The 22559-nt window shown below is 38.0% G+C and overlaps 1 protein-coding gene across 4 annotated transcripts in view; it reads left to right on the top strand.

Annotated features, from left to right (window-relative positions):
* Positions 1–22559, top strand: part of stxbp5l (syntaxin binding protein 5L) — a 189849-nt gene that overhangs the window by 119189 nt on the left and 48101 nt on the right. For all 4 annotated transcript variants that reach the window (XM_084725403.1, XM_084725401.1, XM_084725402.1 and 1 more), the window contains exons 8-18: positions 5660–5783; positions 10046–10121; positions 10626–10780; positions 10974–11046; positions 12057–12204; positions 12677–12744; positions 13248–13288; positions 14101–14315; positions 14632–14807; positions 15735–15860; positions 20505–20656. In XM_084725403.1, the coding sequence (XP_084581529.1) occupies positions 5660–5783; positions 10046–10121; positions 10626–10780; positions 10974–11046; positions 12057–12204; positions 12677–12744; positions 13248–13288; positions 14101–14315; positions 14632–14807; positions 15735–15860; positions 20505–20656 (1354 nt within the window). The remainder of the gene's footprint in view (positions 1–5659; positions 5784–10045; positions 10122–10625; positions 10781–10973; positions 11047–12056; positions 12205–12676; positions 12745–13247; positions 13289–14100; positions 14316–14631; positions 14808–15734; positions 15861–20504; positions 20657–22559) is intronic.

Raw genomic sequence — 22559 nt, 5'->3', positions numbered from 1 at the left:
ATCTTTCAGCCTTCTAAGAGTGCCAACAAAGAAATACCCCTGTTTTTTGTCTTTGTTTTTTTTTTTTTTAATATGCCAAGGTTTGTATCTAGAACCCACCAAGAGGCTTTCATATTCCAAGGATTTTCTCAAGAACACACTTAGGGGGTTCTACTGAGAACCCTTTTATATTACCAGGGTTTCATCTAGAACCCAACCAGGGGTTCTACTAAGAACCTTTTTAAATTCCAAGGATTTTTATTTAGAACCTACCCAGGGGCTTTCATATTCTAAGGGTTTAATCTAGAGCCCACCCAGGGAGCTTTACCAAGAGCCCTTTTATATCACAATGATTTTATCTAGAACCCACCTGGGGCGTTTGTATTCCAAGGGTTTTATTCAGAACCCACCTTGAGGGTTCTGCTGAGAAACTTTTTATATTCCAAGGATTTTATCTAGAACCCCCCCAAGGGATCATAACTTAAAAATTGTGGCACATAATAAAAAGGGTTCTTTTGATGAAAAGAGTTCTTCACATAACACTTAGTCTCAGAAAGAAACCTTGACTAACCTTTTCTTCAGAATAGGGTTCCTCAGAAGCAAATGATTCTATGTTCTCTCAGAAAACCCCTTTTGGAGCCCTTGTTTCTAGTTTCTCTTATTTCTAGTGTATGATGAAGGTTAATTACCTGCTCTTGTTCTTACCAGCTATCAACAAATCTTCTTAAATGATGCAAAGTGCAAACAGATGACACAACTGAAACTACAAAAGCATATATTTTTCACAGAATAGCCTCAAATTGGTCATATTTACCACATAGATCCAGATTATCTTTGGGCATTTTATCCAAGGTCAGTTTGAGAATTTCATGCATGCACACACAGACACAAACACACACAGATACACACATGAAACCGCTGTGGCCTCAAACCCAATTTGCCCAGTAGAGATATTTTCACGTCGTGGCACTGATCCCCTGCATCCGCCGCCAACGCTCATCTCCTGTCCTCTCTCCTGTGAAGAGTCACATCCTGCTCACATTCATTAATGTGGTTTCATGTTCATCACCTCTAGCATGGCATGACAGCTCTGTCTCACACCTCTTCAGCCGAATACAATTAAACCTCAGCACCAGTTACACGTCACAAAGACATGAGGGTTTTACTAAATTTAGTCTTTCTATTTTCATCTGCAATGTTGTACACCTTTTATTTTCTTCGAAAGAACTGCGTCAAAGTCACACATATGCAGTATGTGAGGGAAACTCACTGTAATAGCTGAGTTATGGAGACCTCAAGCAACCTATGACCTTTGTAGACACATGTTAATGTTGTTGTTAATGTTGAGCATAGCTAATTAGAACAAAACAGAACAACAGAAAGCTGTGATGACTTTTAACCTTGTAGTGTAAAAAGTGTTGAGAGAATCAAAACTCCTCTGCTTTCCTGAGAAAACATGCGACTTCGGCTGCATCATTTATAACAAATACTGCAAGGTGGCTCACACAGGATGTGCAAATCAGGCAAGGTTAATTTAGAACAATATAAGGCCAGATATCTGCGGAGGTACAGTATTAGTTTACACATTAGATGCAGGTGCAAATTGACTGTGGCACCAGACAAAGTTGCTTACCCTTACAGGATTCCCTGGTTTGACAACCTCTGTGCCTTTGACATGAATAGCTGTCAAATATGGTTTAAAGGAGCTCTCCTAAAGTAGATACAGTTACATGCACAAGTTATGTTTAAAGATTGGAATAATCTTCAGTGATGGTAAGATTTACCCTATTTTATATTTTATATTAGCTTAGATCATCTTGGGAACCAGACAAATCTGCCAAGCTCATGTTTTCAGTTGCTCTCGCAGATAGGTTTGGCATCCCTATCATTCAGAAAGAATTCCTTCCTTGGATCTGGTCGGGCCAATCACAACCACTTTCTCTATGATGGCTGACAGAAAAGCATCATCGGATTTGAAAAGTCACATGTCACATCCCCTCAGGCTCAATCTAGGCAGTCCTGATCAAATGCGAATCAAGATAATGTTAGAGCATTGCCTATTTTTTGACTGAAATGTTTTCAGAATTATATTTCCGTGTACTGTATGTACCCTTCATCGAAACGGACTAGTACAAGTACTCACTGGCTGTAGGTTACGTTTCATTGTATTCATAGTGGTTTTGGCCTGCTTGTGTCGATAACGCCCCTTGGTACTCATAAATGAACCGGAGGAGTTCAGGCTAATGAAAGATAAGACATTTGGCCAAATGACAATTTAGTTAGTTTTTGGTAATTTTCTTCTCATCATTCAGTTAAATGGTATATGGAACAGTAGAAAAATGTCTGGTAAAATTATCTATTAGCAAAATGGACAAACTATAGTCAGTATATAGGCCTGTAGGGTTGACTGGGCTCATAACACAGAAATCTGTCTGGCAGAAATACAACTACATCTCAAAATACTAATGGATGCACATGTGGCCCTCACACCTGTGGTGTACTGTAGTGAAGGTGAAAATCATCTTTATAGTTTTCTGTAACATATCTAGACTTTTCCAACTGTGACCTGAGTCATTCTTCTTGAGGACATGGCCAGTGGTGGGTGTTGATGTAGAGGAGGTATTAGACCAACAGTGAACTTACAGAGAAAGGGGATCATCAGGTTGGCATGTTTAAAAAGGAAGATAAGCTGACACCAGACTGTTTGACAAACCATGTGATGTGCAGATTGAGGGCTTAAAAGACAGCAGTAGATAAGCAGCGAAGGCAAGATAATGAAAGGAAAGCACCCTTGTGTTCCAGTTTCATTACTGCATTGTCACTTGTTGTTTAGGCTAAAAAATGACTTTTTCCACCTGCTCTTAGCTGAGGTGTCTCAGCTTGCACATCACTGAACAGTACATGACTAAAAGTCAGTTTAAAAGGTAGAAAGCAACCACAGAGCCATTAATAACTTACCAAAACCCCACAGATATGTTGTCATGTTATGTTACATGCAGTAGAAATCTTGCTTGGGGTCCCTGTGGTCTCCCATTCCACAAAGGAACCGTACAGAGCAGCTTTTTTGTTATTTATTTAGCAGAGTACACTTGATGGAACCCAACAGGCTGTGGGACAGATTTGGTTTAGGGGTGCTTTATAACTGTGTATATTAGAATACTGTCAAGTGTATTTTTGGTACTGTATTGAAATAAAAGCATCAATGACAAGATATCCTTTTGAGAAAGTAGTTTGTTCTAGGGGTGGGTGGTATACTGGTGATGTCACTGCCACCAGTGCCAAGCTCGCCGATGACACAGATTTTGCTATACTGTCATTACTGTGATAAATGTTTTAGCATATAAACATTACCATGCTTTACTGTGGCATGCAGGCAGAGAGCTACATACTAGGGATTCATATTTTTCATGAAAATGAAACATTTTCAAACCCTGAACAGAAGCACACCTGAAGGTAAAGCTTCAGCTAAAGTCAAAACACACTTTTCGAATTTCAAGCAAAACTAAATACAACAAGGAGAAGTGTGGTTTTGATAATTGTTGAGGCAGAAGTCCAACATTTACGTTAATCAACTTTAAAATTAACATCACCTGCACAGCTGCTTGAACTTCGGTGCAGCTGCCACGTTTATTACCTGTGATCTGTCGCTGTCTGACTGAACAGCCCCATGGAAGTAATATTTTAAGAATCTTCAAAATGAAATTCGTTAAAGCAAGTCATTTGGTGTTTTCTTTTTTTTTTTTTTTTTTTTTTTAAAGATATTTTTTGGGCTTTTTGCCTTTATCGATAGCGAAAGCTGAAGGTATGACAGGAAAGGGGGGTGAAGATAGAGGGGATGACACGCAGCAAATGAGCCGCAGGCGGGACTTGAACCGGCAGCTGCTGCAGAGGACCAACAGCCCCAATACATGGTGCGCACGCCCTACCGACTGAGCTATAGGGGCGCCCCCATTTGGTGTTTTCAAAGTCATTCTGTTAATGACTTTGACTCTGATAGAGTCAGCTCATGTTCAGGGTGGACTAGCGCGCAAGTCCAGCAGAAGGCTGGCACCACGCCTGTCAGATACAGACGGCCAAATAAATGATCAAAAAGTTAAAAAGCAAAGCTATAAAAGACTGCTGACTCACTTGATGTTGGTTTCGGATGGATTCTTGGAAAGCTTTTGACTATCTTACTTCACTTCTCTGAGAAAGGTGCATTTTGCCGCAGCCTAGCGTTGAAGGTAAATCCATCATATGCAGCTACTTCTGCCCATTGGATATTTAACACAGAACTATTTCGGTTAAAGTATAATTCCTGCATTCTTGCATAGTTTGGACTTCCACTCAAATTTTATGTGATATTTTTTAGATGTGGCAGCAAACAACTTGTTGAGCAGCGGCACATTTTATGCCTCGTGTGCAGGGCGCTGGCATGATATGGACACATGTTGTTGTAATAGGCCATTGAGGGACAAGTTGAGAGAAATCAGATGAACATGAGGTCTAATTTGAAGCCTGTTAAATAATCAGTCATTGGCTGATGTGGGACGTCACGTCACTTTTTGTGAAACTTCATACTGCAGCTGTTGTTAAATTAAAGCCTCTCTGCTGTGCCGTTGTGTGTGTCTGTGTGTGTGTGTTCTGCTGCTGTATGTAAATGTGCTGAGAGACCTGCCCTGCGCTACACTCACTGTTATACTTACAGTATATTTATATACTTTGAGTTTTCTGCCAAATAAAGATTCCTAACCCTATCCCTTGTCAAACTTTCAGAATGAATCTCATTACTGTACCTCATTTTCATTCCTGTTTGGAGCCAATAATCAGATTTGGGGTTTTTTATTAGATAGAATCATGTTTTGAGCATATGTCCTTTATTATATTTGTAATACCGTGATGTAGTACTGTGACTGCAAGTAACAAAAAAAAAAACAACAAAAAAAAAACAACAACTGCGAAATAAATTTTAGGTCATATCGCCCACCCCTAGTTTGTTCTATGTTCTTCTCTTCTGTTCAATATATACATGCTCCCACTGGCTCAGATAATGGAAAACAACAAAATATGTTACCATAGTTATGCAGACGACAGAATTTTTTCAGTTAAAGATAAAACTGAAGTAATTGTTTTTGAACCCAGGAAGAATTCAACAGCCACATAAAGATAATTACAGTATCTGCCTCCCACCACCTGAGGAGTATATCAAGAATTATAGGACTTATGTCTCAGCAGGAGACTCCAGTTTTGAGATCTTTACACTGGCCTCCTGTCTTCCATAGAATTAATTAATAAAGTATTGAATGATTCAGGGCCAAAGTACATTTCTCATCTGCTATATTATGAACCCTCCAGCCCTCTCAGGCTGTCTGGGACAAATCTACTTTCTGTCCCCAAAGTCAGGACAAAACATGGAGAAGCAGCATTCAGTTTTTATGCACCACATGTCTAGAACAAACTCTCAGAAAACTCCAGGCCTGCTGCAATGTTCACTTCTTTTAAATCAAGGCTGAAGACGTTTCTGTATGCCTCTGCCTTTGATTAAACCACATCTGAGGCTTTTGATTAATATCTTAAACCTTGCTGTAACTTTAACTGTGCTATTCCTATTTCCTACTTTTGTATATTGATTTATGTTCCTTTTACATTTTGTCTTACCACATGTTCGTAAAAATGTGCTCACTCTGTCTCATTGGTACAGGCCATCCATTCAGTTGGCTGGCATCATGAAGGGAAGCAGTTCATGTGCAGTCATTCAGACGGCAGCCTGACGATGTGGAACCTCAGAAACACCACCAAGCCATTCCAGGTCACCTTCCCTCATGGTGAGACGCCAAGCCACACTTTTTTTAAATGAATAAACAAACCGTAAGTTTTGTAATCCCATACTGGAAAAACTGGCAGGGTCCTTCCACTGTTACTTAATACAGCAGCCGAAACCTCTGATTTAATGTATTGATTGTAGATTTAATTAATACCTTACACATGTTGTCTGTTGGTTGAATTTCAACAGTTAGAGGACGTGTTAGAAGAAAATAACTTCAGGTTCATGTTTATTTAGTTCTGCGCTGTGGAATTGCAAATGTTTGTGTTTTACGTGAGAATATTAGTTTAGAATTAAAATAGAATATTTGGCTGTCGGGTGAAAGTACTTCAACACTGATTTGAATGAATGACTTCCAAGCCACATGAAATTCTATGTACTCTTCCCCTGACCAGTCCTACTTCTGTTGTTCTCCTATTATGTTGTGGTTTGTGTGCTGGCAGGGCATCCCGACCTTGTCAGATCTCTGGTGATGACTAGTCTCCTTGCTATGAGCTGTGATCTCAGGCAAAATCACTAAACAGGAAGGCAACAGCAAAGGACGTGGGCGGTGAATGCTTGGGACAGGGCAACAGGCCTTAGGGCATGTTTAAATATAACAGGTTGTTTATGAACCAGATATTTTTCAGATATTTTGTATTTCGAGAGTGAAAAGAAGGGGAAGGAACTGGACAGAAGGAGCTGTAACTGTACAGAGTTACAGCACTAAGAATGTGTAAAAGATGAAGAGCAAACATGTCATCTCCTTGATTAAATCCTGTCCCTCTGTTCTAATAGTAAATAGATAAAGTTATTCAATTACAAAATAGATGAATAAGCTGATTCTGGCAGGACAGTGTGAGTCAATTATCACACCACCAGACCCAGTTTAGCTTGATACTTTGCTTGCTGGATGCTGCTGTCACTGGCTGTGCTATTTGTTTTGCTCAGATGTCATGCTGTGAGCTAGAGGAAGACTGGAGGCCTGCTGTCCACCTCGGTCTGAACCTGCTCTAGGGGCTTTCCACCGACAACACAGAATATCTGTGTTACCACTAACAAGCCTGATAATGCCACAGCGAAGCCTTAAGCTATCGCAGTCATCCAGCCTTTCGTCTATGTACCATTCAGAGTTACATGTTAGTATATATAAGGGTGTAAATCACAAGTTTCATCATGATACAATATTATATCACTTCTTTTTACAATGATATGATATTTGCTGATATCTGCCATATCTGAAGTCTGCCATAATTCAATTTCAGTTCAATTCAATCCAATGATGGATACAAGACAATATTATAAACCTTTTTAACAGTTATAGAAGAAGTTGCCATCCCTTTCTTTTCTGCTTTTGGCCATAAAAGAAAAAAACACCACATAAATAATTGTGCATCAAAGTCTGCTTTATATTAACTCCACCAACATACAGAAAACATGATTTAACAAGAACATTCAGCCTAACAAAGTATAAAATTCAGCTCAATAATAACTGTCAACATTCATAGACAAAACAACTGTGATTTTGCTATTCACCATTATTAGCTTATGCCTATGGCATTTTTCATGGTATAAATTAGTCTAGCAGCTAGCAGACCTTTCCTCTACTCATAATTAACAATTTACATGTATTATTTAAGTTTTCTTCTTCTCTGATGGTTTATAACTATCTCTCCTAACAGAAAACTTTGGTTGAATATCTGTCAACCTAACATTGAGGAAACAGAGCAGCTAATGATCCCATGGCAAAAGCAAAAATTTTGCAGACCAAGTGGCATATACTCTGTCTTTTCTCCAAAATCCAAAATATTTCCACACGACTAATTTATTCTTGAGAAGTGAGTAAATATCCCCATCATCTTGATCTTGGCTGCTTGCCATTATCTGCCGGGCACTAGCACTGTTTGAATGTTAAGAAAGTGTGTTCACATAGAAACAGTAACACCCCATGTGTTACTGTCTGAATTCCAAGGGAATTTCAGAATATTGAGACAATGATATAGATTGATGTTTTCAAATTGCATCGATGATATTGGATTTTTAATCATTGAAGCAATATAGAGATCCAGATCAATGGCTTGTTGCAACCCTAGCATACATACAGTATTTTACTTATACAGACAAAATGTTTTGTTCTAAATGAAACCAAAAAACATTACAAAATCTACTGTGAAATGTATGTATTTTATGTGAAGTGAATGTACATGATGGAAATTAAAAAGCCACCAGAAAGTAACAACAACGTTGTCATCACAGGAAAATTCATAGTGAATTTACAGTACTTGTAGTTTTAACATGCACTTTGGGTAGGCATTAGATCACAGCAGTCAAGTTTTAGTTTGTGTCTTTAAGAGACAAATGAACAAACAGATGTTAGAGCTGATGCTCGCACTAATTAATGTGCACTGTTGTATAACCTGAAAGGAGGAAGGCGGAGAGTGATGGCTATGAGCTGGAAGGACACAGAAGGTGGATGATGCAGGAAAGGGGAAAAGGCACATTCGTTTTAAGAGGAAAGACAACTGATTGGACTGAAAAGACGTGGAAAATAAACAGGGTTGCAAAAATAGGTAATAAAAAGTGTGCAAAGAAATTGAAAAAAATAAGATAATATGGAAATCAACTATTAATCATCCTGTCATTATGATTTGCCTCTGACAACTTAAAGAAGATGACTTTAGGTTCCATGTTACTTTTCTTTCATATGTGTCCACCTGCCCAGATTATGTAGTAAAACACAGACAGTGTATGCACATGTTGGCATGTAACAATAAATGCTTGGACCATGTTATGTGTCATTCAGAGTTATTCTTTATACAGCTTTGGGTTTGCAAATATCAAAGCATTACCAAGAGGTTTGACCATTTTTCTGCCTCCCTCTCCCTTCTCTCTGTCCTTTCCTGCTTTGACATTTCAGTATGTGTTGTAATCCTGTTCCTTTGAGCCTGTTCAGTGATGATAAGTCACCCTTATCCAGAGCTTTGGCTGCTTAACAGAGATTGTGGATAGGAAGTGATGTGTAAACAACTTAAAACCACCTCGGATCACATGTACATAAAGTAATGTACGTATATGTAGGAAATGCAATGCCACCCAGACTGTATTTCATAATGGCCAAACTTTTTTCAATTAACGTGCAGACTTTTAATAGCTAACTCCAAAAATATATTCTTATCACGTCTGCAAAATGTTCAGTATTAACATGTTAAATTTGTTTTCCCCATAATGTATCTTTCTGGCAATTAAATAGGGTTCTGACGAGTGCTGGAAATCATTGGAAACACTTGAATTTTGGATTTTGGATAAAATACTTGAATCTGCTTAAAATTGTAATTACATGACTTTCATAATAATCACTCTCTGAGTGAACAGTTCTTTAGGTAAATAAATAAAATAAGTCAGAAAGAGTTTAATTGCTTTTGCCGTTTACATAAAAGGAGGTTGTTGTTTCAATGAGCTTTGGCTTGAAAATGAATGTTTTCTTATTGGCTCAGCCAGGTTACGTTGGATGCCAGGTCTACTTACAGACAACCATTCTGAGCAAAGGCTTTACATATATAAATAAGTCATTTACCACAGCTGTAATGTACTAGAAAAGCTTAAATGCTTGAAAAGTACTTGAATTTGATGAAACACTGTAGGAACCCTGACTAAAGCATGATGACTGTGTCTGCATAGCTGACTTAAATAACAAGCAAAACTATCATCTTTCTCTAGCCTCAACAATATGTTTTAGCAGCCTGCACTAAAAGCATGTGGGATGCAGAACATAAACCCTAGTCTCCAGTGTCATAATCCTGTGATTCGTACACCAACCATCCACGCTGACCACTTTCATATTCCTTTTGTGCTGAAATGATGTTTTCTCAAAAATGCATCTGGCAGAACCACATGCAGTCATGCACATTGCATTAATGCTTTTCTTTATTTGAATACACTGGATTCCCTTTCATTAATAACAGAGTCAAAATATTTTCTTTTAGCGAAAAATAATGTGAAAAATATTTTTGAAAATGGAAAATTGCTTAAGAAATAAAGAACATGTAGAAGCTCATGCTACGATAGATAGATAGATAGATAGATAGATAGATAGATAGATAGATAGATAGATAGATAGATAGATAGATAGATAGATAGATAGATTACAGTTTAGTTAAACAAAAATTACCTGATCAAACTGCTTCCATGCCAAATTCTGTGAATCAATCTCAATAGAACTAGTAGGAGATGTTTACTGTAAATGTGGTCATTTCTTAATTTCTTTTGATATTTCCTCTTTTTCAGGAAAGATACAGAAGGATGGAAGAAAGGAGTCATGTAAACCGATACTCAAAGTGGAGTACAAGACCTCGAGGAACAGGTGTGTACTTGTTAATTAAATGTTCAGATCCACATTGCCAGATTTCATTAATTCTCCAGTTTCCTGATTGCTCTAAATTGTGATTTGAATACAGGGGAGGGTTATCATGCTGTTATTTAATCATTTAGTGAATTGACAGGAAGGCTGCTTATGACAGCCCACATGGTGATACTCATAAGCTGCCAACAGTAAAAGCATTTATTTTTGCCCTTACATTATTTTATGATTATAGGAGGGGTTAGTGACACATGTTTTAAATAAATTTAAATAAATCATACATTTTATAAGCATTAGTGAGGCTGACAAAGAAATATTAAATTTACATGCATAAACAGATTTCATGTGTTCATTTTCACTCATTTTATTTAGTCAGTGTCTTACAATCTGATTTACTGATATATTCATTCATTCTGTCATTTATTTCATTATGACACTGCTCAGTTTTAACAACAAGCATTCATACAGACCAACTCTTCCTAACATCCTGTTTTCTCTCCACAACAGTGAGCCTTTTATTATTTTCTCTGGGGGTCTTTCATATGACAAAGCAGGACGGCGGCCAACGTTAACCATCATGCACGGCAAGGCAATCACTGTGCTGGAAATGGACTATCCTATTGTAGAGTTTATGGCACTCTGCGAGACTCCGTACAACAACGGTGAGTTCATACAAAACCAATGACAAAACTGTTATCAAACATTTTCTGGAATTCTGGGTAATTTCTGGGTTGTCACAATGAGGGCTGTAGATGAATGAAATATTGTCCTAAGTACACTTTGTAACATCTGTTTATATGTGTGGTAAATATGGATTAAGAGTTATCCTCTTCAGTTTGGCCTTGTGTCTTACAGAGGTCCAGGAGCCGTATGCAGTGGTGGTGCTTTTGGAGAAGGACTTAATTGTGGTGGATCTGACACAGAGCAAGTATGTGTTTCACTTATGTAGTATATAAGCACACCTTCCAGTAGCTAAGCTGCATGAGAGCTTCCTGTCATAACATGTCACCTTTTGACATGAAATAATATCACCTGGCATCACTTCAGGGGAAAACACAACCTATACCATTTACCCATAAGCCAAAAGCTTTCACAGTCAATAACAAAATGAAAGAGTTAAAGAACTAACCAGTATCACTCACATCTGCACTTCAGGGAGAAAGAGATGCCAGATGTTGTCCTTTCAATAAAGACATGTCACTTTGCTCTCAGTGTGAAAGTGCCACCACTCCAGTTAAATAACCTTGTTGTCACTCCACTGGAGGGAATGAAGGTGAAGTTGAAAGGTGCTGATGTGGTGAAGTTTTGACAGATGAACACCTAAGGCCTTTGAATAGCAGCAAATCACTATTAAGTAGGCCTGCAGTGTGAAGGGTAGAAATTAGGTAACCTAGTTAATTAGGTTACCTAATTAAAGCTGTTGGATATAAATATCTCCTGATGCAGCTTAATGTGGTTTTAACTTGTCTAGATTGTCTTTGTTGACATTGTCAGCTCACTGATCAGCTGCTAATTGTTTTTAAATTGTTCCTTATAAATATTTCAGTGGCCTGCACCCATAGGGTGTAAAAATTGATAGTTAATACATACCATGCACCTGCATGTTCATTTCATAGAGTTTACTAATTAAGGAACAATTAGCATTCGAAAAGTAAAACTTGTAAACCTGTAAAACCTCCAGTCATATTTTCATGGTGGCACAGAGTAAAGATAAAAAGTGGAGTTTGCAAATTATCATACTTTCTTGTGATGATTTTAATTCAGGATTTTCTTTAAAGTTGGGTGAAATTTTCACCAAGAGATCTTAAAATCAAAATAAAGTCTTCAGCCTTAATGGGTATATGATTAACAGACAGTGCAGTATACATGTCAACAAGTGTCTCCTTGATGTCATGGTGGACGTTATACTGTTGTTTATAATATACATGTATCTTGCAGCTTCCCTGTCTTTGAGAACCCTTACCCCATGGACATCCATGAGTCTCCGGTTACCTGCACAGCCTATTTTGCAGAGTGTCCGCCTGACATAATCCCCATCCTCTACTCTATAGGAGCTAAACACAAGAAGACCGGTTACAGCCAAAAGGTAGGATAGGGAAAATATGAAGGAGGAATACCCATATCTCTTAGTATTTTTTGTCACTTTCAGTCTTGTTTGGTAAGTAATTCTATCTTCATTGGAAAAGTGTAAAATGTTTTTAGTAATGCTTTCGTAGTGGTTTCTTTATAGATTGTTGACAGATAAAGGAGTTATAAATGTGCTTGTATAAAGGTGTGCTTGTGCTCCACGCTGCTGTGGCACTTTTATAGAAAAAAATGTGTTTCTGGTCTCTCAAGGTTACCAATTATGTGAATGATATTCAGAATTTCTGAAAAACAAATCAAATTAGCTTTATAAAATAATTACTAATATTACTACAACTATTACTATTACTTAGAACTTGTAGCAAATCATGGGGTAAAAATAATCAGTATAGTTTTGAATTTGAGGATCAAAGCATGTTTTTTGGAGTAAAATGAAATCCAAATAATCAATACTCTCTCTGTAACCGTGTCAGGAGTGGCCAATCAGTGGAGGAACATGGACGTTAGGCTCCCACACCTACCCAGAGATTATCATCACAGGGTAAGCCAGAAAGCAATATTTTTGAAGGCACAGAATGTCCAAACACATGGCGACCATTTACCCAAGCTGTTAGGAGAAAATTGTTCAACATCAAAAGGAAATCTACGATATGTGTGTGTCCTCACACATGCCATGACAGCACCAGATGACTGTGATTTTTATTTTGTGTTTATATGTGCTTTATACATTTCATTAGAGTCTGTGTTAACCCAGCACAGCGCAGCCAAGGGCAATACTGGATTGTAAGGGGTTGTCAGAGATGTCAACCTGTTTCGAAGTTTGCACACTGGGTGGTGTCTACTTCAAGGAAACACTCACAGATATCAGCAACAGTCTAGAAATATGAGGTCAACATGGAGATATTTCCTTTTAAATAAACTTACAATTCTTTGCTCATAGAATTTTCACTGTCCCATTTTCCTTTAATTTCCAGATCTATCCATAGAATGGTTAAACACTAATTTTGCCTAATAGACAAAATTATATTCTTTCTCTTTGTCAAGACATGCTGACGGATCAATTAAGTTTTGGGACGCATCTGCAAGTAAGTCCACTCTTAGCTTTTCTGTGTTTCTTCTGAGCTATACTGAAGTGATACATTTTGTTCAACGCAGCCAGCTTGCTCGAATAAACAATATTTTTTCATGAATTCCATGGTGAGTAATTTCAGATTTGCTATGGGCTCTGAACTGAAAAGTAAATTAATAGCACCACAGTGATATGAGATGCTCCACATCAAATTAGGCACATGGCCCATTGTCACATCCACAGATGGTTACACGCTAAAAAACCCAGCATGTGAATGTCTCTTTTTTCCTCAAAATTTTTTGAAAGAAATTGTATTGATAGCTGTTGTCTGTGGATGACATTTACGTGCTTTGCATCATATCAGCCTAACAGACCTTACCAGCCTAAAGCTACTGTATCTTGCCATGCTGTGTAGCTAGTATGCTAACTTTCTGAGATGATAATAACATATCAGGTAGGTATACACATACAGTATAAAATTATATATATTTTTGTTGATAATTGTGTTGAGTAGAGATGAAATCTTGATGTATAAAAATAGTATTGTTGTCTGGATAGCGGAGAGTATCAAGATGTAAATACCTCTGCAGACTGAATCCAAAGGCAGATGGTGAGGCTTTAAAAGGATAAGCCTGCTGCTTATTTTAGGTATCTATAAATTTGTGCAGCCACAGCCTGATAAAGCTTATAAAGCGGTACCACAGATGTCCACTGAAATCAAACACCACATATTCACACAACAACACATATTCCATCCAGTATTTCAGACATATTCCAGTATATTTTGGCTTTACCAATTTTCTCTAAAATAACCATTTCTCTAACCAGTCACACTACAGATGTTGTACAAGCTGAAGACCTCCAAAGTGTTTGAGAAGCCAAAGCCAGGTGAAGGCCGGGCGGCTGAGTTGGTGGAGGAAGACCCTTTTGCTGTTCAGATGGTCAGCTGGTGTCCCCACAGTCGCATCTTCTGTGTGGTTGGCATCTCAGCCCACATCATCCTGTATCGCTTCAGCAAATATGATGCCAACACTCAGATAGTGGTGAGTGAGATAGAATCCAAATACACAGAGTGACATCCTGGTGATTTAATGCGTTATAAGGAGTGAAAGTAGAGTAAAGAGTAATTCTTACAAACTGCTTCTCCAGAATCTTAAGTGTTTGCCTCTCGGAAATACCATGTCAAGCTGTGAGCTTTCTGTTTTTTTAGAGGAAGAGCTAATGTAAATTCTTTTTATAGTATGTCACATTTCATTTTCGGGAACCTGCATCTGCATAACACTAATTCAGTGGATAAGGTTATTGGAACCCAGTGGCTATTATGATTAATCTATGCTTCTGTATCTGTGTCATCCTCAGTCACTAGAGGTGCGCTTGCAGTGCGAGTCGGAAGATGTCATCTCTCCGTCAGAGAATGAAAATAATCCCTGTTTCTCAGAGCCTGGCTCCCACTCACCCCAACCCCACCACCAACACCCAGCTAGCCCTGGCAGTGGGACATCTGAGGGTGTCAAAGACAGCATCCCCTGCCTTAAGTAAGAAGCCCTCACACAAATCATAATTTGTTTGTCTGTTGTTTTAGTTACAGTTATTGGCGTATTGGTAAAACAAACAGCTTTTGCACCTCTTTAAGAGTATTGCATTTGTAGCAGATTTATATGTCAGTCTGCAAATTCAACTGCATTTCCATATACAGCACTCGAAAAAAAAGATGTTCCATTGTCCTGGGGACTATAACAATAGTACTTGGGACACAAGGATACAGTGTCTGGGACAGTTCTGGAACAGCAGATGAACATGTCATTACAAATGAAATTATTATGGTTATACACCATGATTATATGTCATCTTAAATGTTAGGTATTCAAATTTGAAAAATGAGGTTGCACCAGCACAAACAAACTCCACACTCTGTCTTGGGCACGCTTACACATTATCATGGTATTTGAAACAGAATTAAATTTATTATGAGGTATTTTCAAAGTGTGTGTAGTCAGTATCCATTTCCGTATACATACAAACAGGTTTGCATTTGCTCTGCAGTGATGCATTGAAAAGGGATGGCTGATGATACATTTTTAATTCAGATGTAAGTGCAGCGAATATCAATGAGAACTGGCTCTGGCACCAGAGTGAATCAATGCAGTTATACAAGTTACTTAAACAGAGATATTAAACTATTTTTATTATCTACAGTAGAATGAAAAAAGGACTTTAATTTTGGACAGTGGTTGTTATTTCTGGGCCAGTTGAACGTAGAATTCGGGATGGTTGTGGGACACTGAGGAAAAAAGTTAATTTCAAGCCCTGTCCATGGGTGCCAGCTATTCAGCTGTTAGTTACCGTCACTATTCGAGTGAATTTTCAAGATGGAAGCGAACACATTTGTGTGTGTCTTTCTCACCATGGACTGAATGTATATTACACAGTAGTCTAAACTATTCTTTAAACATTTGTTCCAGGGTGAAGGACCGGATGGTTCGGGTCCCCCCTGGCTACCAGGCAGAGCTGGTCATCCAGCTGCTGTGGGTAGATGGAGAACCTCCACAACAGATCACCAGCCTGGACATCAACTCTGCCTATGGCCTGTAAGTCTCCAGATGCATGACAGTCTGTCTGTCAGCTGGTCTGTCTGTCCATCTGTGTCCCTACTCAATAATCTGTCTAGATTAGGAATAAAGACAAGGCATTTGCTTCATTATTTATCCATGGGGTTGATCCATTCTCTGTCCTTGCTACTCTGTACTCAGCAACAACCGCACAGTGCACAGCAATCATTGATTTAGTTTAGAGGATTTTGCACAAATTGATTACAAACAAAAAGAAAAATGAGTACACCTCAGAGACAAAGAAGTCTTGACAACAGCTGAACTGTAAATGGTTGGTTTCATCACAGCTTTAATCCAGCTGAGTTCCAGTTAGTTCTGTTTATTAAAGTTGCAACAACGGAACTGCATGGCCTAAATCTCCAGAAATCATTTACACAGTGACTCTTAAAAGCACACAGCATGCTTGTGTGTATGCATAGTTCTGTCCATTTGTCTGTGTGTATCTGTCTCTCCATTGGTCTAACACTTACACTGATAAATGTTTTACCTTTCTGTAGTATTGTAGACATATGTAAGAAGCTAACTAACTGAATAAGGTTGCAATACCCCCACTGAATAGAAATTAACAGCAGTAGTTAGCGACACCAAGCAGATGTAACAGTAGCATCATCAGTTTATCAATACCTTAGCAGGTAGTAATCCATAACAAGCTGTTCTGACATATAGAAATTACTGATAAGTTTAGACATTTATATTTGTTTATGTATTCGTGAATAATAGTGATGGCTTTGAAAAGTGAGAGTTTAAAAGGACAATGTCCCCCAAAATAAAAAAAATATATACTGTAGTGCTATTCATCCTGCTAAATAGTTTTGGTGAGTTGCAGAGTTTTGGAGTTTCGTGTAGAAACTACTTTCTTTCTATTGGAAAGAAAGTAGTTCCTGCAAGGTCTGTGAATTATCTTTTATAACATAACACTTTGTAAAGTGACTGATGAGAATTTTTTTACAGAAACATTAAAAGATGTTGTGTTAGTGTTGAATAGAAGTTGAATGACTTCCTGGACCCCAGAATGCCTTGAAACCTTTTGAATGGTTTTTTTCTGTGAATAGAATTTCTGTTGGCAAAAACCAATAAAATCACAGCTCTTTTTAAAAAAGCTCTCTATGGGTCAAGGCAGGGCATCTTTTTTTCCTCTCCTCTCTAAAGCTACTCACAGCTTGAATAGAATTGGGCAAATTGATTTATTTTGTTTTATTCTTTTTTGCATTACATCATCCACATTAATGTCCTTACATACAGTATTATTGAAGTCACTTCCAAGACACAAAAGATTGGTTCACTGTCATTTATCCCAAGTCTCTCTAAAATGTTTTGCACTGTTTATACGGTAAATATGCATAGAGCATAAAAAGACCTCACTGACAACATAAGTTTCAAGAAATTCTCACTGGCAACATGTAAGGTAAATTAATAAAGGGAGTAATGCTATTTGCATTTGTTTGATTGAATTCCTCTTAGAGATTCAACAGTAATTGTAAGTAAAAAGTTGGAGATGTTTAAAGTTGCTATGTATCCCCTTTATGACCACGATAACACAGATAACTGGAGCCTTCTCTTTGCTACCGTATTTCTAGAAGTGTCCAGCCTTAACTTTGATTTATGAATGTTGTGGTTTCCTGGTAATGTCTGTTTTGCTGATGGTGTTGTAAAGCTCAAGCTGTCTTTAAGTGTCTCTTGTAGTGAAAGCCTAGATAAGGATAGGGTTTGGCCGCTACTGCCTTTGCACTTGTCAGTTTTCTAATATATTCTGAGTGATGTGTTTTCAAAAGTGTCATCATGTTTGTGGTATTGAAATTGCTGTTTACATAGAGTACATGACAAGCAGCGCTTTCAGAAATTTTCTAAATTAGAGACAACACTGTGGTTGTTGTTGTCACGACCTGAATCATCAGATCATATACAGTAATGTAAACTATTCATAAAGCTTCCTAGTACAAAGAGGTGCTCCTAGAGACGAAATTCTAAGAGAACTCTCAGATTAAGCTAAGTTTAAAGTTAAGACTAATCCCTGGTGAAGATAAAAGTTATCCACAAAGATTTTAGCCCTTAAGAAAGCACATAAAGTGAAAAACTGAAGTAGGGAGTAGGACTTTTAATAGGCCTAAAGGTGTCTTAAGCTGAGGGAAAAAAGGCAGAAAGACAAAGAGACGGTGAAATATTCTTCCAGCCCTGAATAGTGAGTTAATGAAAAGCTACAGATTAGATCGTGTAAGGACATTATTTGTGGTCAGTCTCATTAGAGATGCACTCACATCTACCATGCAACAGTATAATACCAGAAATGAAAGTTATCATAACAATGAGATATTTGGAAAAATGCAATAATTACAGCACTTTCACAGTCTCATATTATGATACATTAAACATCGTTGTGACTGGATGTCCACACTTCATAGGCTCATGAAAGGGCCTTCATGGACAGAGAAGGCTTTCCTCATTAATATCAAATATATTAAGTACTAAAATTACCAGCATGGTAATGGTAAACTAACTAATGGTAAACTAACTAATAAATATAACTAGCAGCATGTGCATAACATGTGGTAATACGCATGTAAGCCTATTTTTACAAACCACTTTTAGGCTGCTTTTGATGTATGTTTACAGTTTATTCAACAGCAATGTTCATTACGCAAAGTATTATTCATAATTTCAATATCTAAATATATACTTAAGTCTATGATTAGGCCTGTTGATTTCCCTGTCTACTATTTGTCCATTATCACTAACAGTGCCTTTTTTCTTATTTGGATCAACTAATCACATTCTTTAAAAGAGAAATCTGTAATATATTTACTGTAATACATGATAAAATGACTATGATAAGTCATAAGAGGTTAAGTAAACATGTTAAGTTGAAATACTCACTTCTCTGTGTCAAATTACCATGCTGCATGCGTCCTGCACTCCTGCAGTATTCCTGCAGCCTGCCTGAACTTCATCAACTCTGTTTATGGTGGGGCGGGGAAAAACAACCCGATTCAACCGTAGGTCGTATTTTATATAGGATTTCCACTTATTTAATGAACATATAGGGATGCACCGATCACTGAATCCAGGCCAGTTTGGTCTCTGGCCAGTTCAGCATGACCAGCCCTGACCGGTGTCTGTCTGGTCAGCGTCACATAACCGATTCAATGCCCGTCATATTGACACATGTTCTGCATGATGGTCACGTCACGCACATAACACACACTGACCTAACATAACACTCACAAAAGCACTGTTCAAAGCCACACACACTCAGATTCATGCTGGCATGAAGTCAGTGTTAGTGATAGATTCCAAGAACAGGATAAAGAGAAGACGGACAGTCTACAAGGAGACGGAACAGCAGAGCAGCTGATGATGCTGCAGAACAGCCGTAAACTTTCTCACCCTTCATGCTAATGTTTGCCAGCAGCAGACTACTGTTCACAGAGAGACAGTTAAAATCTCACCTCGTGTTCTGGCTGAAGAATAAACAACCTATGTTGATGTGTCTCCTCAAACATTTTCTCATCCAGACTCGTTTAAGTTCTGCTTCTGTTTTTCTCACTGCAAAGGTTTACTACAGCAAACTGTTGCACCGCATCAGTCTTCGATTTGTTTATATCTGCTTCCACATGAGATAACATGGAATTACATTCCACGAAATCCCGTGAGATTCCATGAGATCTCGCAAGATTGTGTTCCCGCTAGGGCATAACCTTAATATAATAATTGGAGTAACTTGGAGGAGAAATTGTGAAATATTATTTAATGAATATTTAATAATCAGTGTTTTATGTGAACATACGATTTAATTTTACTAGAGAAGTTGCAAATATGTTTGTGAAAGCTGTAAATTATAATTCTTACAAAGACTGGAAATGAGAATTGGCCAAAATTGGTATCGGCAGGTCAGGCCCTTAAAAAAATCGTAAATTGGAATCTGCCAGGAAAATTGGAATCGGTGCATCTCTATTACTGTACAGTCTATAGCTCCAACCCACTATTTAGACTGTTGTACTCACTTTTGCACGTGCAGTTGCTACAGATTACTCCTTCTAAGGCACATTCATAGCTTGCAACAGGGTCAACCACACCTCACTTTCTTGCTCAGAGTTGATCTGAAAAGTTTGCTAAATCTCCCGAGAGCTCCTTATTAGAAATTTTTAGGCTAAATTAGGAGCTTGAAATGGGAGAGCAGTGATGGACTTGGCAGCAGCAAGTTTGAGCGACATTTATGTATTTTCTCACTTATTTAATGTTTTTCTGATAGAGTAATTTGTTCTGAATAATATCTAACTCTAGTTAGTGTGTGACAGGAACTGGAACATCTCAACATAAAAATTACAAGTCTCTAATGCAGCCATGTGTGGCAGGTGGCAGTGGGGCTTATGGGAAACTTGGTATTAATATTCAAAAGACAGGGTTTTGTTGATAGTAATTTCTCCAAAATATCACACTTAATTTGATGGTGTTTGATAGTGCAACATGTAGCACCTTTAATTTCAGTGAGAGTAACCTGGTGAAATAAATTTGCCTACAATGTAAATGTCTCAGCTGAATAACAGTCTTTCTCCTCCATGTAAATGCAAATGTCTGTGTGTGTCTGTGCATGTGCACGTGCCTCCTTGCTGTGTTTTGTGTGTCCAGTTTGGCGTTTGGGAACTGTAATGGCCTAGCGGTGGTGGACTACTTGCAGAAAACCATCCTGTTGTGTATGTCTACACTGGATCTATATGGAGCCGCCGACCCTTACCAGCGCCTTACCCGCTCCCCCCGCAGGAACAGACAGTCCACCTCAGGTAGCACACACACACCTCTAGGATCCTGACACACATACACATGCACGTACACAACTAACACTCACACAATACAGTGTCAGTAATGTAGTCATTGCATCAGGACTATCATCTGTTTTCTATTCTCCTGTCCTCTCCCTCTGTCTGCTGCTGTATCTTCTTCCTATTTCTTCTGTCCTCTGTCTCTGTCCACTCTATCTGTCCTTCTCTCTAAGGTCAGACTGATCCATCTTTCATGAATAATCTGACATGCAGGCTGTTTAATTATATCTCCTATTTAATTGATCAGTACCAAGCCCTTAACCTGATCAATATTATTTAATCAGGTTAATGGCTTCCCCTGTACATTAGAGACATTTTGACCAGATTTTATCCAAAGATTGAATTATTTCAATGGTGGAGGGGAACTAAGTACATTTGCTCATGTATATTGTGCAGTGCAGGTACACATATGAGATACTTTCTCATGAGATAATATTATAAAAATATTCATATTAATTATTGTTACAGTTTACCACTTACCTGCAGTTAATTATTTTATTGCTCTGTATTGCTACTTATACTTAAAGCAACAGTTCACCCACAAATTAAAAATACATATTTCTCCTCTTACCTGTAGTAATATGTCTTGTTGGTATCTTGTTTTCTAGTGTAGGTAATGTATAGGCATTAGTATAGAATTGACTCTTTAATAACCAGTTAAAAACACCTTGTAGTCCTTTTAAATGAATGTTTTGACTCTGCAGTATTTCTACTTTTACTTGGGTAATGGATGTGAAAATTTACACCTCTGCCAAGGTTTCAGTGTTAATGTTAATGATCTAAAAGCTGCATGAGAAGCCTTTGTACCCTGATAGAAATAAACCACTCTGGTAAACACCAAACACATCTCCTCTTTTGAGTAAGCAAGACATGAAAACAGTAAAATTTATAGATATACGTGATTTTCTGATATATAACCCAACAACAAGTAAAACCAAAAAACGTATCTACCTTTATTAGTATTCAAAAACGGTATCAGTCCAACCTTATTTCTGCTCTCTTCGCTCTTTAACTCTCTCACAATAACATATGAAGTAAAAAACACCCATACTTCACAGTATGCCTGTCACAGATTTGCACTATGACATGAAGTGCATGTTAACAGGCTGCGTGTCATTCCACGTTGGCATTTTTATGCATGTTGTCGTTGGATCTCTCTGTCATTTCTGTTTTTAGTCTTGCTTGAGTGTAGATCTGTAGTCAAAAGCCACAGAGGTCTCGTTGTACTTCCTGACCCCTGCCTCCCTTTTCTCTGCCACTGATCTTGGCTGGTGATGGTCTCTGACGCCTCTTATTTACACTTACCTGCTGTGAAGATATTCAGCCCCATCGCCCAAAAATTAAAGTCAAAAAGACATTCCTTAATTCACCCTACTCTAACCTCTGGATTTGAGGGCACAGCAGCTCCAGTGGTTTAATATTTTAGATGTCTTAGGTCCTTCAAGCAATTTAAAGTACTGAGTTTTCTTATTACATAATTCCCAAAAGTGTAGCCTAAAATGCTGCACCTGTATTCAGGACTTATGTGAAGGGGAATATCAAGGTAGATGGAGGGATAACTTTGAGGTTTAGAATCAACTCTTTTCTTTTTCCTGTTGCATAAGTGCTTTTATTGACTACCACAGCACTTTGTTGAAAATTGTTCAGAATTTCCTCTTTTCTAAAAGTGCTTCTGTGCTGGGTCTTTAAAATCAATTTGGAGACGGAAGGAAGAATAAAAACGGGGAAATGTGTCCTTTTTCTGTACCCCAGGTGGTGGTGTTGCTGGAGTTAATTCAATACTGAAGACAAAATGATAAAAACAATGTAAAAAGGCCAAGTGAAATACATGGCACTTGCTAAACTACACTAAATCTTTAAACTG

Source organism: Lutjanus erythropterus, chromosome 8, assembly GCF_056507025.1.
Source record: "Lutjanus erythropterus isolate fLutEry1 chromosome 8, fLutEry1.hap2, whole genome shotgun sequence".
Lineage (NCBI taxonomy): Eukaryota > Metazoa > Chordata > Actinopteri > Lutjaniformes > Lutjanidae > Lutjanus > Lutjanus erythropterus.
This window is presented reverse-complemented; position numbering and strand designations above follow the sequence as displayed.